This window comes from Magallana gigas, chromosome 3 (assembly GCF_963853765.1).
Source record: "Magallana gigas chromosome 3, xbMagGiga1.1, whole genome shotgun sequence".
Lineage (NCBI taxonomy): Eukaryota > Metazoa > Mollusca > Bivalvia > Ostreida > Ostreidae > Magallana > Magallana gigas.
In genome coordinates, this window is record NC_088855.1 from 59,078,145 (window position 1) to 59,097,897 (window position 19,753).

Below are 19,753 nucleotides of genomic sequence, written 5' to 3' on the forward strand. Positions count from 1 at the left end.
TTCAATCTTTTATTTGTGTTTATTAGCGTAAGAGAAGTTGCTGCACAATCCTGAATCTCTTTTTACAACGTTATGGTCGTAATCCTTGCTTCACTTTCATTACTAATTCTAAACTTTAAACGTAGCAAATTAAAAATTACATTTGCCCCCGGGCCCTCCCCTACTGATTAATTTAAACAAAAGCTTTATAAATTGTTCCCATCGTTATCCGCCTACACGCTTAATTTATAATGACGCCAGATTCCGGCTGATTTTCTCCGGTTTAAGTCTTAAACACCTGTATTTATTTTAAGCCTATACGTGCCTTTCCTCAAACTAATTGATCCACAGGTAAACCTCATTGTTTTTGTGACCGGCTTCGTCCGATCACATTTGTGTCCATATGAGGCACTCGACAAATGCTATGACAATTACAATGCAAATACAACCTCATTTAAATCTTAAATAACACATAGAATACTTGATAAATAGATTTATAGATATAGTGTACTAAACAATCATAATTTCTTAGTATCATACATATTTTGATTCGTTGATCTTTTTTATCCTTAATTGAATGCTGTGGAATCATTAAAATTCGTGGGGGCCAATTTTCACGGATTGCTTAAAATTTACAGGTTCGTTGGGTTGTAATTTCGTGTAATCTCTTATACCTACAAACAGAATTATGACATTATAACTCTAATTCATTAATTCGTTTGAATAGTTATTCGTGGACGAGAGGTACCCACGAATTCCACGATAATTGAGCCGCAACGAAATCTAATGATTCTACAGTAATATATATTATACATTCAAGCTTACCATCAAGACAAGACACCACACGACACGATCAAAGATTTAAAGATGAAATGATAAATTTGGGTGATGAGAAGTCCATCATCAACTTATATTGCAATGGGGGAAATAAGTAGAAATAATGTTCATCCAATTTAGTTGCCTGAATACTCAGTAAGGTAAATACTCGAATTCAGATAAAAACAGTAGCCAGACATTAATATATGAACTATGTAAGATTAAAATATGGCATGTTTTTTTTTTTTTTTTATTTTGTTATTTTTTTTTGTGTTGATTGTATATTATAAACCACAGCAATGAACGGATAGTAAAGTTTATGACTAAAGCCTTATAGAATCAATGGCAGACTAAAATTAAAAACTAATTCATCACCCTTTTACTTCCTGCTCTGGACGTTGGTTTAAAAATTAAACCTTCGGATATTTCTAACGGGAATGGTTACCTATTCACCACCATATGCATAAAGTTACATTGAGTTAATGATTCCCAACTGATCGAAAACATATAAATAATCCATGAACGTATTCGTTGCGATCGGAATAGATGTCTCTCAGCGTTTTAAACTGCGTTTTGAATTTAACGGAAGGTAAAATATTGATAAACGCAACCAATATTTCAATGTTTTCTGTCAATACAAAATTTAAAGAAAAGATCAAAACAAACATTTATAATACAAATAGACTCAATTTGTTCGCTTTAAACCAAACTCAATTTTAAATAGTAACTGACAAATAAATGATAAATGTTACTATCAATGAAGTTTGTTTTACTTGTAACTATTTTAGATACATATTTAATTCCAACTTTTGCTATCCTTTATATTCAAAGTTGGAATATTTGAATGTGATTAGTTTTCAAACAAATGATACAAATTGTTCTTAATGGTCACTCTCAAACCCCATATATGTATGAAAACAAAATAATTTGAGAAGAGCCATTTCCTGCAATTACAAAGGTTGTCAGTATTTAGTAAGACATTTCTGCCAGACCATAAAATTCTCCCGCACTGCAAATTACCCGTGCCGTGCTTGTCTGATGATAAGTTGCCTTTCCTCCTGCAATGTAGGATAAAGCGCCTGCTGGTGTTGAGAAGTATCTAATGAGCTGAAATGCGTTGCTTTATACATGTAATGTCCAATGCATGTTCAAACGGTTTGAGAATATGAAAAACGACTTGGCCTACCTATGCGGCGCTATATTGTTTAAACCTCCAATTATTCGTTAACTATTCGGTCCCTGTGAGGATGAGCAAGACTCCCCTCCAATAACACCATCTTCGCTAGCCAAGGGGAGGGGACAAACCACAGTGTCATTATACACCGTTTTCTAATGCACTGGGTCTAACAATAGAATAACAAGTTGCTGTCCTTTAAAAAAGGACTACAATACGTGGACCATTTGCATGTGTTTCCAACGAAAACGTGAAAGCCTTAAGATTATCAGAGATTCCACCGACTCTAGCCCTCTGCTTTTAACCACTAAATTTGTACGTTGTATTACGTATAAAGCCCTGACTTTTGATCTCAGAATTTAAAGGGTTCATACTTCTAAAATAATTATGATCTATCTATGAATGAAGTTTGCATGTAAAGTATCAAAGTAGTACGATTCGCACTACTTTGTTAACAGTTTTGTGTACATTAAAAATTTCATATTTTGATGCATTTTTTTGAGATTTAAACTTGTATACAGTGACATAATTATTCAATCATAATTATATGCTTAAAAAATTTAATCGGGAAGTACTCTAGCCTCACCCACTATAATACGCGAAATAAATCGTCATTTTACACTGACAAACTTCTTGATGCATTGTGGTTTCATAAGTTTTCAAGGGTATCGATTTTCGTGGATAAAATGAAAATCACAGTTTCAAGGGTACGTAAATCCATGGCAAATCACCATATGAATACAAAATGTTAATAGAAATTGTATTTCAATGAACATTTAATTTCATTGATAAACTTAAAAACGAAATCCACAAAATATGTATTCAACGAATATTGATGAATCCACAGTATGAAACATGCTGTTTAACGGACCGCTTCCGTGACTCATCGACATGCAACTGTATTCTGACACTTATTTCTGTGGCATCAATATTTCTGTATGCTTTATTACACCATGTATAATTGTATTTAGATGCTAACCACTATTTTTTGGGTATTTTTACCTCAGTGTGATTGAGGATTGCTTTTATTTGTCTCTTTAGATTGGCGAACTATGTCTTTTAGCCTATCGCTATGCGCACTACTTTAAAAGCCGCTTAATTTCAAAACCCCTTAAGCGTAAAACATCGCAAGGGTATTAATTTTGTTTGCGTATTTTGACTTATAAATATGTGACCGTATTTTGTAATGAATTCGGCTTTTTATTGGAATAAAATGTTTATTTATGATTTAAATATTATTGTTCGGAAATTAGTATAACTGTGCGGAATTTCCCATATCCGTACAGAATACAGATGTTTGATCGGTTGTTTGTGTCCAGACAGAAAAGGACAAGTACTAATTGGTTGGCGAAGTCTATAAATATAAGCCAGTTCCAGCAGTTTCATCACTTTTAAATCACTCGATGACATCCCATTCCGTTCTTTTCAGAGAACCCGGATAAGGTAGATTAGCCAGATGAAACTTGTTGTAGACGATGCTAATTTTTATGAGGACTTCGTTGTCCGAACAGAATCTGTATAGTATAGCAACCATATAGCAACCATTTAGCAACGATGTAGACCAGTCTTTCTAGTGTTTATAATTCAAGTTCTTAGTGTGGTTTATACAAGAACTTTATATTTGAACTGTATTCAAGATCACAACAACGAGTTGTCCGAATTGTTCGTAATCCGTATGTATTATTGCTGTTCGGATTTTCTTAATTTACTTACATGTATTCAAATAGGTCATTCATTTTCATAACAAGATGTCTGGATGTCTGTATAAGGCTGACTTGATTGTTTACAGTTTACTGCAAAATATGAGGATTTAATTAGCCTACTTTGTACAAAATTGGCGAAAGTTCATGCATTTGTTATTTACCATAATTCAATACAATTCTTATATGCTGTTTATTATTGATATTGAGCTTGAAAAAGACAAATCCTGCAGACACGAAAACTAGTAGCATTTTAATTTTATTGATGAGTTTTAGGTTGTATTATTTGAAATGGTCAGCATCTTTGTCTTTGTTATGATATCGATATATTTTGCCATCCATAATAATTGTGTGGTGTGTTAGAAAAACAGTATTGTTTTCTTTTGTGGCAAGGACCGCTGGATTTGTTAAACTATATTTTCTTTATGTGATTGAATAACGTTTGACCTACAGCGAATTTTTGAATACATTGCATTTAACGTATAAAAAAAATGTCATCATTATAGTGTCTGCTAGCAAAGTCAAATTTCCAAGACTTTGCAAAACATCTAGCTAGAGCTGGTTAAGTTAACAGTCACATCTACGGGACGTGATCATAGCTTCCCTACTCTTGTATATCTTATTGCTATAAAATCTGTAAAGGGGACACATTAAAACATCTGTATCTGGTATCAGCTAGATGGCAACAATTGTTAAGAAAGCACCGCGCTTCCTGTTTTAAAAAACAGGCGTATACCGACTACTCTTGTGCTCACACACATGAATTGAAATTAACCATATTTTTGGCGCTAAACTACATAATGGAATACTGGGAAGTCTCATCTTTTTGTTGCATGTTCCAATTTATAAATACGCTATAAGTGCCTCACATTTTAATTTTAATTCGATAATTTTCATATAGCATCTAATTTAGAAATTATATAAATTATCGACAGAGCAATTGTTCATAAAAGTAACCACAACAAGAGGCCAATTGGCCTTAACGGTCACCTGAGTAGCATATAACCCATAAACAAACTTGTCGAGGAGTTTTATATATGCATTTAATTGATTAGGTTTCATTCTAGAAAAATTATAAACTTGTAATGACGAACACCTCCCTGCCTGAAATCTTTCAAAAAGAACTATGAAACCTATAATTTTTGCAAAGAACTTAAAGATCTGGTCTACAAAATCATGAATTCAGTTTTCCCTTCAGGTGTGTGGGATTAAAGAAGATAATTTTTAACATTATATGCATTAACACCTATACATTCATTTTGGCCCTGCCCTAGAGTCAAAACCCATACTCCAGGGGAAATGAAAATTAAAATTTCATAAGAGGACTTCCTGCATGGTAAAGATAATTATAAGTCAGTTTTTAATACAGATGTGTGAGAATAGAGAAGAAAATTTTTAAACATTATATGCATTAACACAATATTGCCATATTGCCACCCCCCCCCCCACCTCATGTCCTGAACCCCTGAACCAGAGGCCATGAATTTCACAAGTTTAATAGAGGGTCTCATGGACATCATAACCATTTATTCAGTTTGTTGCCCACATGTGTGGGAGTAGAGAAGAACACTTTTTAAAATTTAAAACATTTTTACAATATGGCTATATTGGCCCCATCCTAGAGTCTGAACCCCTAACAAAGGGGTCAAGAATTTTACAATTTTGGTAGAGGGCTTCATGGACATTATAACCAGCAATTAGTTTTTAACAAATATATATGGAAGTAGAGAAGAAGATTTTCTAAGATTTTATTCATTTTTACTATATGGCCATATTGGCCCTACCCTAGAGCCTGAACCCATGACCCAGGGGTCATGAATTTCGCAATTTTAGTTGAGGGCTTCATGGACATCATAATCATGCTTTTAGTTTTTAACAAATATATATGGGAGTAAAGAAGAAGATTTTCTAAGATTTAATACATTTTAACTATATGGCCATCTTGGCCCCACCCTAGAGTCAAAACCCCTCACCCAGGGATCATGAATTTCACAAGTTTGGTAGAGGGACTCATGGACATCATAATCATGCATTTAGTTTTTAACAAATATAAATGGGAGTAGAGAAGAAGATTTTCTAAGGTTTAATACATTTTTACTATATGGCCATATTGGCCCCACCCTAGAGCCTGAACCCCTGACCCAGGGGTCATGAATTTCACAAGTTTGATAGAGGGCCTCATGGACATCATAATCATGCATTTAGTTTTTAACAAATATAAATGGGAGTAGAGAAGAAGATTTTCTAAGATTTAATACGTTTTACTATATGGCCATATTGGCACCACCCTAGTGCCTGAACCCCTGAACCAGAGGCCACGAATTTCACAATTTTGGTAGAAGGCTTTATAGACATCATAACCATGCATTCAGTTTTTTCCTCACATGTGTGGAAGTAGAGAAGAAGATTTTTGAAAATTTGGCCTTTTTTTGCATATTTGGCCCCGCCCGTGGCACCCCAGGGGTAGAAGAGCCATGAATTTCACAATTTAGATTTTTCTTACCATAGAGACGCGTCACACCAAAAATGGTAGCGATTGGCCTGGTGGTTTTCAAGAAGAAGTTAAAAATGTAAAATTGTTAACGCTCGACGCACGACGACGAACGAAGACCAATTGCAATATCATTTATTATATATAAATATATATATAAATATATATATAAATATATGATAAATAAATATATCATTTATGCTCTACAGTGTATAAGTATGTGGGTCTGTGGCATTTTCAAAGCGAAACAGCCTCAACAAATTAAACCGCCTGCAAGTTAGTGAATTTTCCTACTTCAGACGCCTGCAAGACAGTGAAAAGGCAAATTTTACATCATAGTATAGAAAATTGTTAATATCGTGTCCCATCAGTTTTATTCTACTGTCAGCTAACATTTTCTTCCAATTGTGTTTACAATCCTTAGCACAATGATACAATTTTTCACACATAGAAATCAAATCTTAAAGACACGGACGTAATAACAGTTTGAGTTACGATTATTCTGCGCTTAGGTTCAAACTATCTATTTTCAAATTTCTAACTCCAAAATTGATTTATCTAGTATTAGCGAGATGGCAGCAGTTGTTAAGAAAGCACCGCTGACAGATATCACTTTAATGTTTTGTTCATGTAAGCTGTCAAATAAAAAACAAAATTGAGATTTTTTTATTTTCATATTTATTTTTATATGGGTTGGTTATATATACAGACATATTTATTTAACTATACATTCTAATTAAATCATATTTATGTAAAAAAAAAAAAAAAACCAAACAAACAAACAAACAAACAAACAAGCATATATACGTAAAAATAATTTAGTTATTTGACTTTTAATTTTTTTCATTTTCCAAATGTAAACAATATATAAAGTAACTAGACTTCGTTGAATGCTTACGATCTCAAATGAGCCCCGCTTTTAGCAAAGGACATTAAAATCTAAAGTATTACAATGTATGTATGTAGCACAAAAAGGTTAATTTTGAAAGAGACTATTTTAACTGAAAAAAAGTGTTGCTAGTTTTGTTCTACCCACAGAATAACAAAATTTAATTCAATGGTCACTCCACGCCAATAATTCATTGGCAACACCGAATGGTATGATTAAGCTTAAGATAGCTATACAATTCTTCTCCCAAGAGTTTGACCTTTGATCTTGAAATTGATTCAAGGTTCAAGGTCACTGCACATCCTCTTCTTAAGGAAACACTATCTGGGAAGTTTGAGCCACATCGCTCACTTGAACAACAGTTCACTGAATCATTTTATTTTGGTTTTTAAATATTTTCCCAATATATTTCGAAGTTAAACATTGAACCTCTCTTGGGGCCCCAGTATTAGACATGGGGTCACTTTTTAAACAATTTAGAATCTACCTTTCCTAAGAATGCTTGCATTGTAGCATTGTAGTTCTTGAGAAGATTTTTTAACATTTTCCCTGTATTTTTATTAGTTTGGGAGTCACTATTTTAACAATTTAGAATCTACATTTTTTGCGGATGCTTGCTTAGTATTCTCAAAAATTGTAACATTGTTGTTCTTGAGAATTACATTTTTAAACTTTCTCCCTATCTATTTCTATGATAAACTTTTCACCTCTATTGTATATACTATATATTTTTATATCAAACCTTAAAACTCTCTTGGGGTCCCAGTATTAGTTCTACATTATTTGAGGATGCTTGCATAGTAATCTCACAAATAGTTGCATTGTAGCTCTTGGGAAGAAGATTTTAAACATCATCTCTATATATTTTCATGTTAAACTTTGAACCCCTCTTGGGACCCAAGTATAAGTCCTGGGGTCACAATTTTCACAATTTAGAATCTACACTATCTATACAAGCCTTGGTGTAAATATTGGCATTTCTAGTGCAGTGGGTTTTTTAAAGCTTTTTCACTGTTTTGCAAGTATCTCCCTTTTAAAAAAAGTTGTGTCCTTTGTTTTACCAATTCAAAATTCTCTTTCCATAAGGATAATTTGTACGAAATTTGGTTAAGTATAGTAAGTACAGTAAGACGTATAAATGTGAACATTTTACAGATGGACAGAGGGACGACAGACAACGAGTGATCTGAAAAGTTCACCTGAAAATGCAGCAGAGTTGAAAATTTTCAAATTTCAACTTTGCTGCATTTTCATATTCTTTTTTCGTTTTAAGGTGTCACTTGCATCAAATGTAACACCCTGATCAAAATATCCATTCCATATATCCAAATTTTCAGTTTTTAGCTCAGTAATACCCATTTTGATTTCATTTCTGTACAAATTCAATACTTCATCTGAAACATTTGAATGAAAACCAAACTTTTCACCCTTAACCATTCCCTCTGTAGGTCCAGACAACAGATATCTATAGTTTAAAACTAACCATGTTGCAATAACTGTTTCCAGAAATAATTCATTGTCATCATGAGAAAACAACGGCATTTCCTGACTCAAAAAATAAAGGTCCTTCTCACAGTCATAAAAATGAAACTGCACATGAGTTTTGCTCACTGCAATATATGGCACAATACTAACAGCCGAATTGCATTTTTTCTGATAGAATGAAAAAACTATGCTTTGAGAGGCAATTTGTGGAAAAAACTGTTCAAGGCTTTCAAACTTAACCTCACTTTGTGAGAGGTTATCTTCTGATCTTTCAAGTATTGACTCAGACTCTTCAACAGACTCCTCAGGAATTACAGTAGCTGCTATGTGTACTTCAGTTTCAAGAGGGCTTAAAGCTTTTCCAATCACTATGTCAAAAAGTCCAAACCATGTTTTGGGATGACCTGCAATGTAAATATGATTTGATTCAACATATTACATGATAGGATATCATATCAAATAACACAATATCATTTCATATTACATGATAATATTCGTATTACGAATTACGATTTGTAGTTGACCTAATATGGTTTATACGCAATTGAATTTACTCGCCACGTATAAACCACATTAGGTCAACTGAAAACCATCATGATGTAAGTTAACAATTATATCTTAACCAACTGCCTTTGTATAACTGGCAAATAATTGATATAACAATGAAAAAATAATGTTTTATAACAAAGTTACAAGTTTCAATATAGGAATTAAACCTGACATCATAATAATCTTAGAATGACCTCATCATGCTCAAAGGGAGTAATATTTTGTACTAACTACTTAAGAAATATACAGTAAAACTTGTTAAGTATGAATCTCAGATATAGCGAAGTTTTTTGGAGTCCCCTGTAAAATTCCTACCAAATCTTTGCAAAATGTTACAGTTATAACAAATTCGAATATAACAAATTTACTAATATAGCGAACTGATTTTGAGTCCTGCAGATGTGAATAATAATGAAAATTAACAATTTTATAACACATTTCTTTACAGTATAAAAAGTTTGTACTACCATTCAACATAATTAGTTGGAATGAATATATTTCACTCAAGTTTTTATCAAATTCACAATTCAATAATTAAAGGTATCAAAAGAATGTATTTAAATTTTAAGCCTCAATTAGCAAAAATTATAGTTTGGTAAAAGAAAACATGTATGCAGCATGTAAATATATTTGCTTTTATTATTATTACGAATTTGTTATACAGATAAAATGAAGTATGGATATCACAAAGCAAATCCATTGGTTCTTAGGACTTTACTATAACCAAGTTTACACGGTCTCCACGGACTGCTGTTTAATGAAGTCCTACCAATTTATAAGGAGGTGAGATATAATATCATACACAATATCAAATCATAATACAAAATCATATCATGATACTTATTCTATCATATGATATTGTATCATAAAAAACAAGATATCTGTGAGCCAATGCTCACTAGTGATACCCCCGCTCTGATGTGAATATGCAAAATAAGCAAAGTCGACATTTAACAGAAAGCTGGCATCCGATTGGTACAGAAATATATCCCACAATATGGCATGCCTAAACAAATAGTGTGTTGAAATTTCAAGCATCTGCGATAAATAGCTGCTGAGAAATCTTTGAGGAAAATTTGTTTGAAAATTTTGGCTAAAATAAACAAAGTACTCATTTAACAGGAAGATGACGTCCGATTGGTACAAAAATATATCCCACGATATAGCATGCCTTAACAAACACTGTGTAAAAATTTCAAGCATCTCAAATAAATAGCTGCTGAGAAATCTTTGACGAAAATTTGTTTGAAAGTTTTGGCAAAAAATAAACAAAGTCATTATTAACAGGAAGTTGACGTCCGATTGATACAAAAATATATCTGCGATAAATAGCTGCTGAGAAATCTTTGACGAAAATTTGTTTGAAAATTTTGGCTAAAAAAAAACAAAGTCGTCATTTAACAGGAAGATGACACCCGATTGGTAAAGAAATATATCCAACGATATGGCATGCCTATACAAATATTGTGTAAAAATTTCAAGCATCTGCGATAAATAGTTGCTGAGAAATCTTTGACAAAAATTTGTTTGAAAATTTTGGTTAAAAAATAAACAAAGTCGTCATTTAACAGGAAGTTGACGTCTGATTGGTACAAAAATACATCCCACAATATAGCATGCCTATACAAATACTGTGGAAAAACTCCAAGCATCTGCGATAAACAGTTGCTGAGAAATCTTTGACGAAAATTTGTTTGAAAATTTTGGTTTAAAAATACGCAGGACAGATAAGGCAACACATCGTTTTGATATGCTAATAAGGGATAATGAGTTATGACGTCATAATATACGCCCCGCCTCTGTATTACCATATATAGAATATATACCGAAAACAGCAGTTTAAGCATAAAATACGGCTGATTTAATACTTCATAAGCAAAATATAACTACGAATCACTCATGTGTGTTTTTATAAGTTTACAACAATCAGAATATACGAAGAATTTCCATAACGCATCTGTCGTATGGGTGTGAATCTGCGTCCCAAAAGCGCTCGTCAGACGATGTAAACACGTGTAGCTGGTATTCCCGATGATGGCGATCTTTTGATGATTGATCAGGTATGTAAATTAGATATACAGTGTATGTGTAATATACCAGATAGCTCAATAACTATTTTATTGTGATTTTATACTGTTGATGCATTTCTGATCGACTTAATGTGTTGTTTTGTTCAAAACATGAGGAGAGACTGCATTGTTTACATTTAGGCCTATACAATGTACATTGTACATGTAGCTTTATACCAGTCCGTTAAATTGTTGATCATTTTCACCAATCGACACGAATCAGTTCATAGTACCTGTACTGACAATATTTAGCTTTACACAGCTGTTTGTTTTTATTTCAATTTGTAAGTAAACAATACAAAGACTGTGTGAAAACAGCTGATTTGATTTTCTGAAAATCAGTACAGTGCAGGCTAAAAGATGCTGATTTCATTTTCTGGAAATTGATGAACAGCTGATCAATAACACATTTCTACTGTGTTCAAAGTTCTTCCATGACAGTTCATTTATATTGTTTACACATTCATCCAGTTGATATATTAAGATGTTTATGCACATTAATTCTTAATTATTACTAGTTTGTTTTTAGAACTCAGTATATTACTACGTCCATAACACTGTTTGAAATCTTGAAATCACCTGGGTTCATACTTATGATGCTGTACTATTGGTAATAAAAAAAAACCAAATAATAATAAACAAATGACTGCATGTCTCCATCTGATTTTCTCTAAATGAGGAATCTACATTCATGGTCATATATGGTATTGTTTGTGTAGAATGTGCATATGTAACTTTCAAATAAAATTTGAAGTGTTGGTCATTTTACCCATCCATGCATAATATATTATGTAGACCTTTCACAAAAATGTTCAAATTACTGTTGACATGTCCTTATATGCATGTAAATTAAATTGTATGACTTCTCATAATAATATTTTGTTATTTGCAGAGTAATTTGAAAAGTGTCACACTGATTTGAAAAAAAAGGCTGGAAGAAAATGTAAGTAAATAACATACATGTATAAGTTCAATAATTTATCATTGAAATAATGACCAATCTGATTATTCTATGAGACAATTCAATTAGAAAAAGTATTTTCAAGTACGAATAGTTTCATTTAATGTTTTAAAATGATTGATATAAACCTATGTTATTTATAAATCTACAATTTTGAATATTGCTCATCAACAAATCAACAATACATGGTATTTTTTAATTCACACTGACTGCACCAGCATTATATAATATCAATCAATCAAATCAGTTGTGTGAGAGAGAGAGAGAGAGAGAGAGAGAGAGAGAGAGAGAGAGAGAGAGACAGGTGCATTTTTAAGGTCAGGCCGGGTAAAATAAAGGGGTGCAATTAAACTAATATCATGCACATATCAGGGGTGAGGATGCGAATAATTTCAAATCGATCAAACTGAAAAGCTGTATTTGAATTTGTGCAAAATTAAATGCACATCTAAAACATAATGAAATGTTTATTAAGATAAATAAATTCCATTGAATATCAAATTGTAGAAAATCCTCCATTTCAGTCTTTCAGCCATTTTGATAACAAGTTAAACTTACTGAAATATATATAATTTTCATTTTAGCTGGTACCTGCTTTGTCTTGAGATTTACAATGATGTTCTTATTGGTGATCATTTACCCGCACCCTTATCCTGGTGTCATATACAAGATGAAATGATGGAAAGAAAAACCTGAACTTTAGAAACAGGAAGACTGTGTTTTTGAAGATAGAAGAGGACCAGAACTAAGAAGTCATACAATAAACACATTGACATCATAAAAAGAAATTGCAATTTTGAGTTTGCATGCATATGTCAGGTTTAAATGTTGTCACAGAATTTTTTTTCAGAAAGTCCCTTCTAATATCTTCTTGAATTAATAAAACAAATGAACCAAATATAATTGTTTACATATATATAATTTTGTTTGAGAAGTGGAAAGGGGATGGTATGTAAATGGGCAGGAGAGATAGGAGAATTCAGACTTATTTAAATTCAATATATTGATGTGAACCAAAAATGGCTTTTGATCGCCTTGTTGTAGGATTTACACACTCCCTTTCCTTTCTCGGTAATGAGAAATGAGCGTTTAGAATTTATTTTGTGAATGAATAGATATGCTAACCCTCCCCCTCTCCTTAATCTTAATCATTCTGCATGTGTTGAATAAAAATAAAAGTCAATTTTAATGAGTGTTTAAATTACAAGTGAAACATGTGTAATACAAAGGTGAATACTGTTGATTGCTTATGGGGGATGGGAAAAGGCCTCATACATGTGCAGATCTACATGTATAGTCCCCGTGGCAAATTCTAATTTAATTCACAATTTACATAGTAAAACACCATGGTACCTGGCCCCTGGCAAACAGAATAAAGTTACCCCTTTGAACCCCCTCCCCAGAATAACAGACCCAAGCAGTGCTATAGAATATGCAGTCATTGGGCAAAGGCTGCACATAAATAATGAAAAAGATACTCCATATCTTATTTTTTAAATATATATTATGAGAACAATTTAGTTAGTTTAATATCAGGGGCTTCATTTGTCTCTGTTGACATCTAATCCCTCAAATAATTGTGTACAATTAGCTCTTATATATTTTTCTCCCATTACTAACAAAATATTAAGAAACCAATAACTCCGCGAATGCGGTTAACCAAGAGAACTGATACACAACGGTTTTTTGTTTACATCCATGATACAACAGAGGAAATGCGGACGATTCATCGTAACCATCTTTTCTCTTTTGAAATAAATAAAACAGAAGCACTATGTTTAAATAACCATTTACATAATGTACTGTTGAAACATATCCTAAAATTAATTCGGATTATGTGATAAAATGACATCGCGCCTATATCAAAAGAGTTATCGCTCAAAGAGTTACCTCCCCTTTTGGGATCACTTGTGCGTTTAAAATGTGTATTGATTTGAGAGGACTTCTAGATTGAGAAATTAAATGCAAAAGTTCAAGTGCAAGACGGCTATTGATATTATTAAACTTGGTATGATTTTCTTCCCTTTTACGAGTTCTTTTTAAAAACTGATGCTCATTTGTTGAGAGATGAAGGTTTACTTTGTAATTGCAATGAAAATATACAAAAATGCACTATTTTAGGAACAAGTAGCCAGTTTTTAAAGAAATTTTCATAACTAGTAAACTTTACAACTGAATGAGCATTGGTTTCTATGATGTATGGATAATTTTGAATATGTTGCCATATTACTTACTCTTAAATTTCTTTGCCTTGCCCTTGAACTTTTTGTCTCATTTTAGCATTGACGATTTTTGTCTAAAAGACGCCCACGTGACCCTAAAAAGTCACGTGACCGACAAATTTAGACATGGTCAAGTAAAGGAGACCCATATCTTTACAATAACACCCAAAATAGTTTAGAACTATTCATTATGCAGAAATGAATAGACAAAAGCAAAACGACCTCCTTTTACTGCTGTTTAAAAGCAAAATGTTGCCTTAACTGTCCTGCGTAAGCAAAGTCGTCATTTAACAGGAAGTTGACGTCCGATTGGTACAACAATATATACCACGATATGGCATGCTTTAACAACACTGTGTTAAAATTTCAAGCATCTGCGATAAATTGTTGCTGAGATAAATGCGACAGAAATTTTTGTTACAGACGGACAGACAGACAGAAGGACGGACGGACGGACAGACGGACGGACAGACAGACAGACAGACAGACAGACAGACAGACAGACAGACAGACAGACAGACAGACAGACAGACAGACAGACAGACAGACAGACAGACAGACAGACAGACAGACAGACAGACAAGGGTAAAACAGTATACCACCTCTCCTTCGGAGCAGGGGTATAATGATATTGTACAAGGGTTGTTCAGATATTTTTGAGACAACACAAAAATTTCCCTTTCTAAGTGATGAATTTTAGTGAAAATTGGCATAAACATTTAAGGAATCTAAACAAATAATTGAGCAAAGTAATATTACAAAATTATAAATAGTTTGTCTACAACAGTACATAAACACTTTGTTACTTATCGTGACTAACATATGTGAAAGTTTCACTTGATTTTGATATGAAATACAGAGATGGTACACAAAAATGAACCACAACAGCAATCTGACTGCGACGGTTTTTTGAATTTTGACGTCAAGGCGACAAAGCAAAATACAGCAATTTGGGGGAAACCTCTGAATAAGACCTTTTCTGGCGAAGAAACTGCTTAAACAACAAGAGGCCTATGGACCACATTGCTCATCTGAGCAAAACTAGGTTTATATTGGCGTTTCAAGGATATGGAGCCATTTGGCCCATCGGTAGATTAACAAAAGAGGAACATCCAAATTTTACACTTATTTTTGCATATACTTAATCATTGACATATTTACCTTAATGGAAAACCATTTTTATAAAAAAAAAGATCATATGCAATATACTAACCTAAATTTTCAGTTGTGGTTCGTTCGCGGTTTATTTCAAGTTCCCTTTATTTTAGTTCCCCCCCCACCACCACCACCACTTTATAAAGCGATCAAAATACATGAGAGCATAAAGGTACAACCTTTCTCCCTCAACGACTTATTGTATTTTATTAAAAAAAAATTCTATATGTGAAAGAAGAAAATTGTACCACAATGCACTCAATTTCTCAAATTAAAATCATTTAAAAATTTAATTAGTTTTCTCCATTGTAAAACGATTGTTGAATACCTGGTGTGAATTCGTATGATGTTTCATAACCTGACTCACTTCACTGATGAATAAACTTTACTGAAAAATGCTGTCACATGACATGTTAAAGAGCTATAAAAAAATTCTAATCAATGTATCGCTCTATTGTACTAATGCCCACCCATTATTTTCATTTTTGTTCAAAAAATACAAATGGCTATACAAACAAAGATAATTTTCGGCTGCAATAATTTCTTTTAAGAACAATGATAATCCTTTTATCCTCATAATATGAATGTGTCAGAACTATTGAAAAGTTAAAAAAAAAATCTTTTTATTTACTTGTGTTTGAAAAAACTATCAAAATTGGTGTAGATATTATATAATTTATTGTATAAGAAGGGGCAACAGAAAGTAGTATTTAATGTTTAAAGCAACACATTTCAAACGAGCATGACTTTAATGAAATGATTAAATTGATTAATTACAGACACAATCTTTAATTGTTGTTAAATAAACATTGTAAAGAAACGTAACTATGTATGTCGTATATTGTCATTAACAAGTCGTACAAATGATCAATGTATTTTTAGCAGTGTCTATGTTAAGCTCTTAGGCTAGATGGGTTTCACATGGTGTACATAAACATATGTGTTTTCGATATGCAGAATAGGATTAATTAACATGCATAAACCTTTTTTTTGTGCTGATCTCTTTAAGGAATTCATAGTGTGCTCCAACTGGATTATTATTATGATTTTGACCAATAGAAGTGAGCATAATACATGTACAATATATAGTAGCACAATATCATGAGACACCGGGATAGCAATGTACGGAAAAAAAATTCGCTTTAAGAAGTATAGCAAAGTACAGGCTGATGCCAGGTCTATTTTAATTTTTAAATATAACACTGCATACTAAAAAGCAAAAACACTGTATGGGTTGTCTCTAAGACCTGCGATGCCGGGAATTCCCCAGCCTATATTGCCTTAATTACCTGGCTATTATTGCATTTCAACACAATTTAGCTATAAGCAAGACCCCCAGACACCCCCCATTCTACTTTTTTATTTCTTTCTTCTACTTCAATTTTTAGAGACAACCCTGTGAACCTCACTCAAATTTGTGATGCATATTATATGCATATATTTACATCTACCATGTATAATTTCCTCTTTTTCTTACGGAAAAATATAGTTAATTCATAGCTCTATAGAAACAGCCAAACTGAAATGTACACGCCCCATTTATCGATTGGTCGAAATCTAAAGCGGCTGAAAGTGACAGGACTGAAATAAACACGCCCTGTTTATCGATTGGTTTGAATCTACAGAGACCTAAGTAAACTCACGGACTGCACGAAATAATCATGATGATGCCAGACTCAAAGTCTCACAAGAGACGATTTGGCTGTTTCTTTTAGCTAACGTACTTATGTACAGTAACAGTAATTTAGTGAATTTTACTAACTTTTCATAATCAATTTATTAATTAGTTAAAGAAAGATGTTAATATAAACAATAAAATGCTTTCTTTGATGATTCATGCGGGTTATGAAGGTAGTGATCATTGCAGGAAAAATTAACATAACCCGCTAACGCGGATTATGTATTTTTCCTGCAATGTCGCTACCTTCATATCCTAAATGAATCACCAAATAAAGCATTTTTTTTGTTTAAATAAAACAAATGAGGAAAACACAACTTGCTACAGGGTAACATGTACTAGAAAGTGAAATATTACTAAAACCAAACACGTACAATTAATACTGAAATTTCATTTGCTGTAGCCTACATAACAAATAAAACTTTAAAAAGGAAGTGTGGACCAGGTTAAAAATTGTAAAACTTACCAATTGATGTATCACCATACTTTATACGCGATTTGCAGGAGCATGGGCACTCCAAGACTTTATGGTTGCTACAACTGTCCAGAAGATAGTCTTGGACCAATGATAATGGTGAAAAAAAATGGACAGTAAGTCTTGCTGCCCACTCTGTCTCACTTTCTTTCCCTCTTGATCCTCCAGATACATTATGCAGTGCTTTGGTTGCTTCTACAATTATAATTTTACATAATTATGGCTAAAATGAAATGGACAAAATTGTCTATCAAGTTGTAAAAAAATTAAATATTTATAAATATTGTTCATAATTATGAGCAATAACCTAAGCACTTGGAAAATTTCAGGGTCAGCTGCCCCACCCCTCCATACCCACAGGGCACGCACCCCAGACCTCACAAAGTCAACATGCCAGTCCAAGGGAGGGCTCTTTAGGGACTAGGCAACCCAACCAGGGGGATGATCACTTTGCCCCACGCTCAGACTGATTTGCATTAACAGGGCTCTACGACCCCGACCCCCACCACCCAGGGACACGATGATTAGCATCAAGCGGGAGGACCCTCTCTGCAACGCACTAATGTACCAGCCACTTGTAAACCTGGGCTATGCCCAGACCACACATTATCCCTGCCACCTGGGCTGTCAAACTGTGGTTAGCTTAGATGGAACAGGCTGTCCAAACTTCCATCAGAAAGAACAGTTAAGCTGAAAATTCTGGAGAGCAGCCCTGAGACAGCGGAGGAGAATTTAAAAGTTCCTGCTGGGGGATATCATACAGAAGCAGCATCGACCTCTGAGTATCCCTGTTCTGGTGATCTGATGGATGTGATGGATATCGATGTACCTAAGAGACCCTCGTCACCCAAGACAGGTCTCATTGACCAGACATAGTGGAGCTGCCCCTCCCAGATTGGACCAGCAACCAAGAGAATGACTAACACTTGGACTGTCCCTGGATTTTCTTTTGTTTGTTCGGTGACCTATGTCATTTGGACGGGCCTTGGTATCACTGCTGTTGTTGGAATGCCTTAGTTCCCCACTCTCCAGTTATTTAAGGTGGTCTTGTTAACCTGCTCCTCTCAAAGAAAACGGGGGAGTGTAGTGATTGTGGACTTGATTATTCCATGCGAGTCCATGGTACCTTACCCACTTATTATTGTGTTATTGTAAAAGTAGACAATAAATACATGTACTACAGTACTAATTTTTTCCTACAGAGTTTGTATATGAATAAGGTTAATCAGTCCAAACTTTTTAGCGCACATTTCTGTCCGTAAAAAATGCACAATTTTTTCTATGGGTGACACTGTAGTGTAGCTCCCAGGTCGTCCATCCTAATTTTTTTCAGACCGAGAGCAACAGACCACAGAGTTCCAAAGACTGTCACACAATCCCTGGCTATAGTGAATTGTATCAAATTTGAACCGTTACAAAAAAACTTGCCATCAGGTCATCAGAAATACTTTCTGGTAGGCCTACTTACAATTGACTTAGAAAATACATATTAATCTTACCTTTCAAATTCGAAGTGTAGGAGATTAGTTTTTGTAGTAAATGGTGATCACTCCCGTCCTGTTTTATGCAATCCAGAAGCATCTGATGTCCCTTGCCAAAAATCTCGGTGAAGGCGTACACCGTCTTGGACATCTTAGCAGCATGCACACATGCCTCGGAAAAGCATATTGCTTCCCTGACACCTGCATCGCAAAGTTTCAGCTTTAATGACGACAAACCAAAGAAAAGATCCATTTCTAGTCTTTCCAACGGTGCACTCAGATACGACATTGTTGAGGAAATTTTTAGAAAGTGTCACAAGGGCAGATGACTTAGTGGAGCTACCTGCAAATAACAGTTTTTAGCGTATTTATATCGACTAATTTAGGGAAAGGCCGATCCCGACTGCATTATATAATAACAGAGACATAAATAACATTTATGTCTCTGATAATAAGATAAACGGCGCCTAGCGCCCAAACTACGAGGTGTGTTATCTAGCCTAGTCCGGATCCTTGGGGGTACGGGTGTCACCTGACGGAATGATCATCCGGTCTCAAAAGGGGCGATAATTAAGCACCAATTTCTGGCGTCATAGCCCTGAGTTGACCCTATCACACGGGTTCCATAC

The 19,753-nt window shown here is 33.8% G+C and overlaps 1 protein-coding gene and 1 long non-coding RNA gene across 2 annotated transcripts; one reads left to right on the forward strand and one right to left on the reverse strand.

Annotated features, from left to right (window-relative positions):
- Positions 1 to 8,098: 8,098 nt before the first annotated feature.
- Positions 8,099 to 19,486, reverse strand: LOC105346863 (uncharacterized). The gene is made up of 3 exons (XM_011455613.4): positions 19,143 to 19,486; positions 17,635 to 17,838; positions 8,099 to 8,938 (listed from the first exon to the last, which is right to left on the reverse strand). The coding sequence occupies exons 1-3, from the start codon at positions 19,411 to 19,413 to the stop codon at positions 8,283 to 8,285; spliced, it is 1,131 nt and encodes a 376-aa protein (XP_011453915.3). The 5' UTR covers positions 19,414 to 19,486; the 3' UTR covers positions 8,099 to 8,282.
- Positions 10,850 to 12,972, forward strand: LOC105327485 (uncharacterized). Its single transcript, XR_010712493.1, has 3 exons — positions 10,850 to 11,143; positions 12,045 to 12,095; positions 12,698 to 12,972. It is a non-coding gene; the product is annotated as an uncharacterized lncRNA (long non-coding RNA).
- Positions 19,487 to 19,753: the final 267 nt, after the last annotated feature.

Excerpts from the sequence above, each read along its gene's own strand:
- LOC105346863 (XM_011455613.4), bottom strand. The coding sequence starts at position 19,413 with ATGTCGTATCTGAGTGCACCGTTGGAAAGACTAGAAATGGATCTTTTC. Across the intron at positions 17,839-19,142 it reads CTACACTTCGAATTTGAAAG|AAGCAACCAAAGCACTGCAT; the intron begins GTAAGATTAATA and ends TTATAATTGTAG. Across the intron at positions 8,939-17,634 it reads GTATGGTGATACATCAATTG|GTCATCCCAAAACATGGTTT; the intron begins GTAAGTTTTACA and ends TTTACATTGCAG.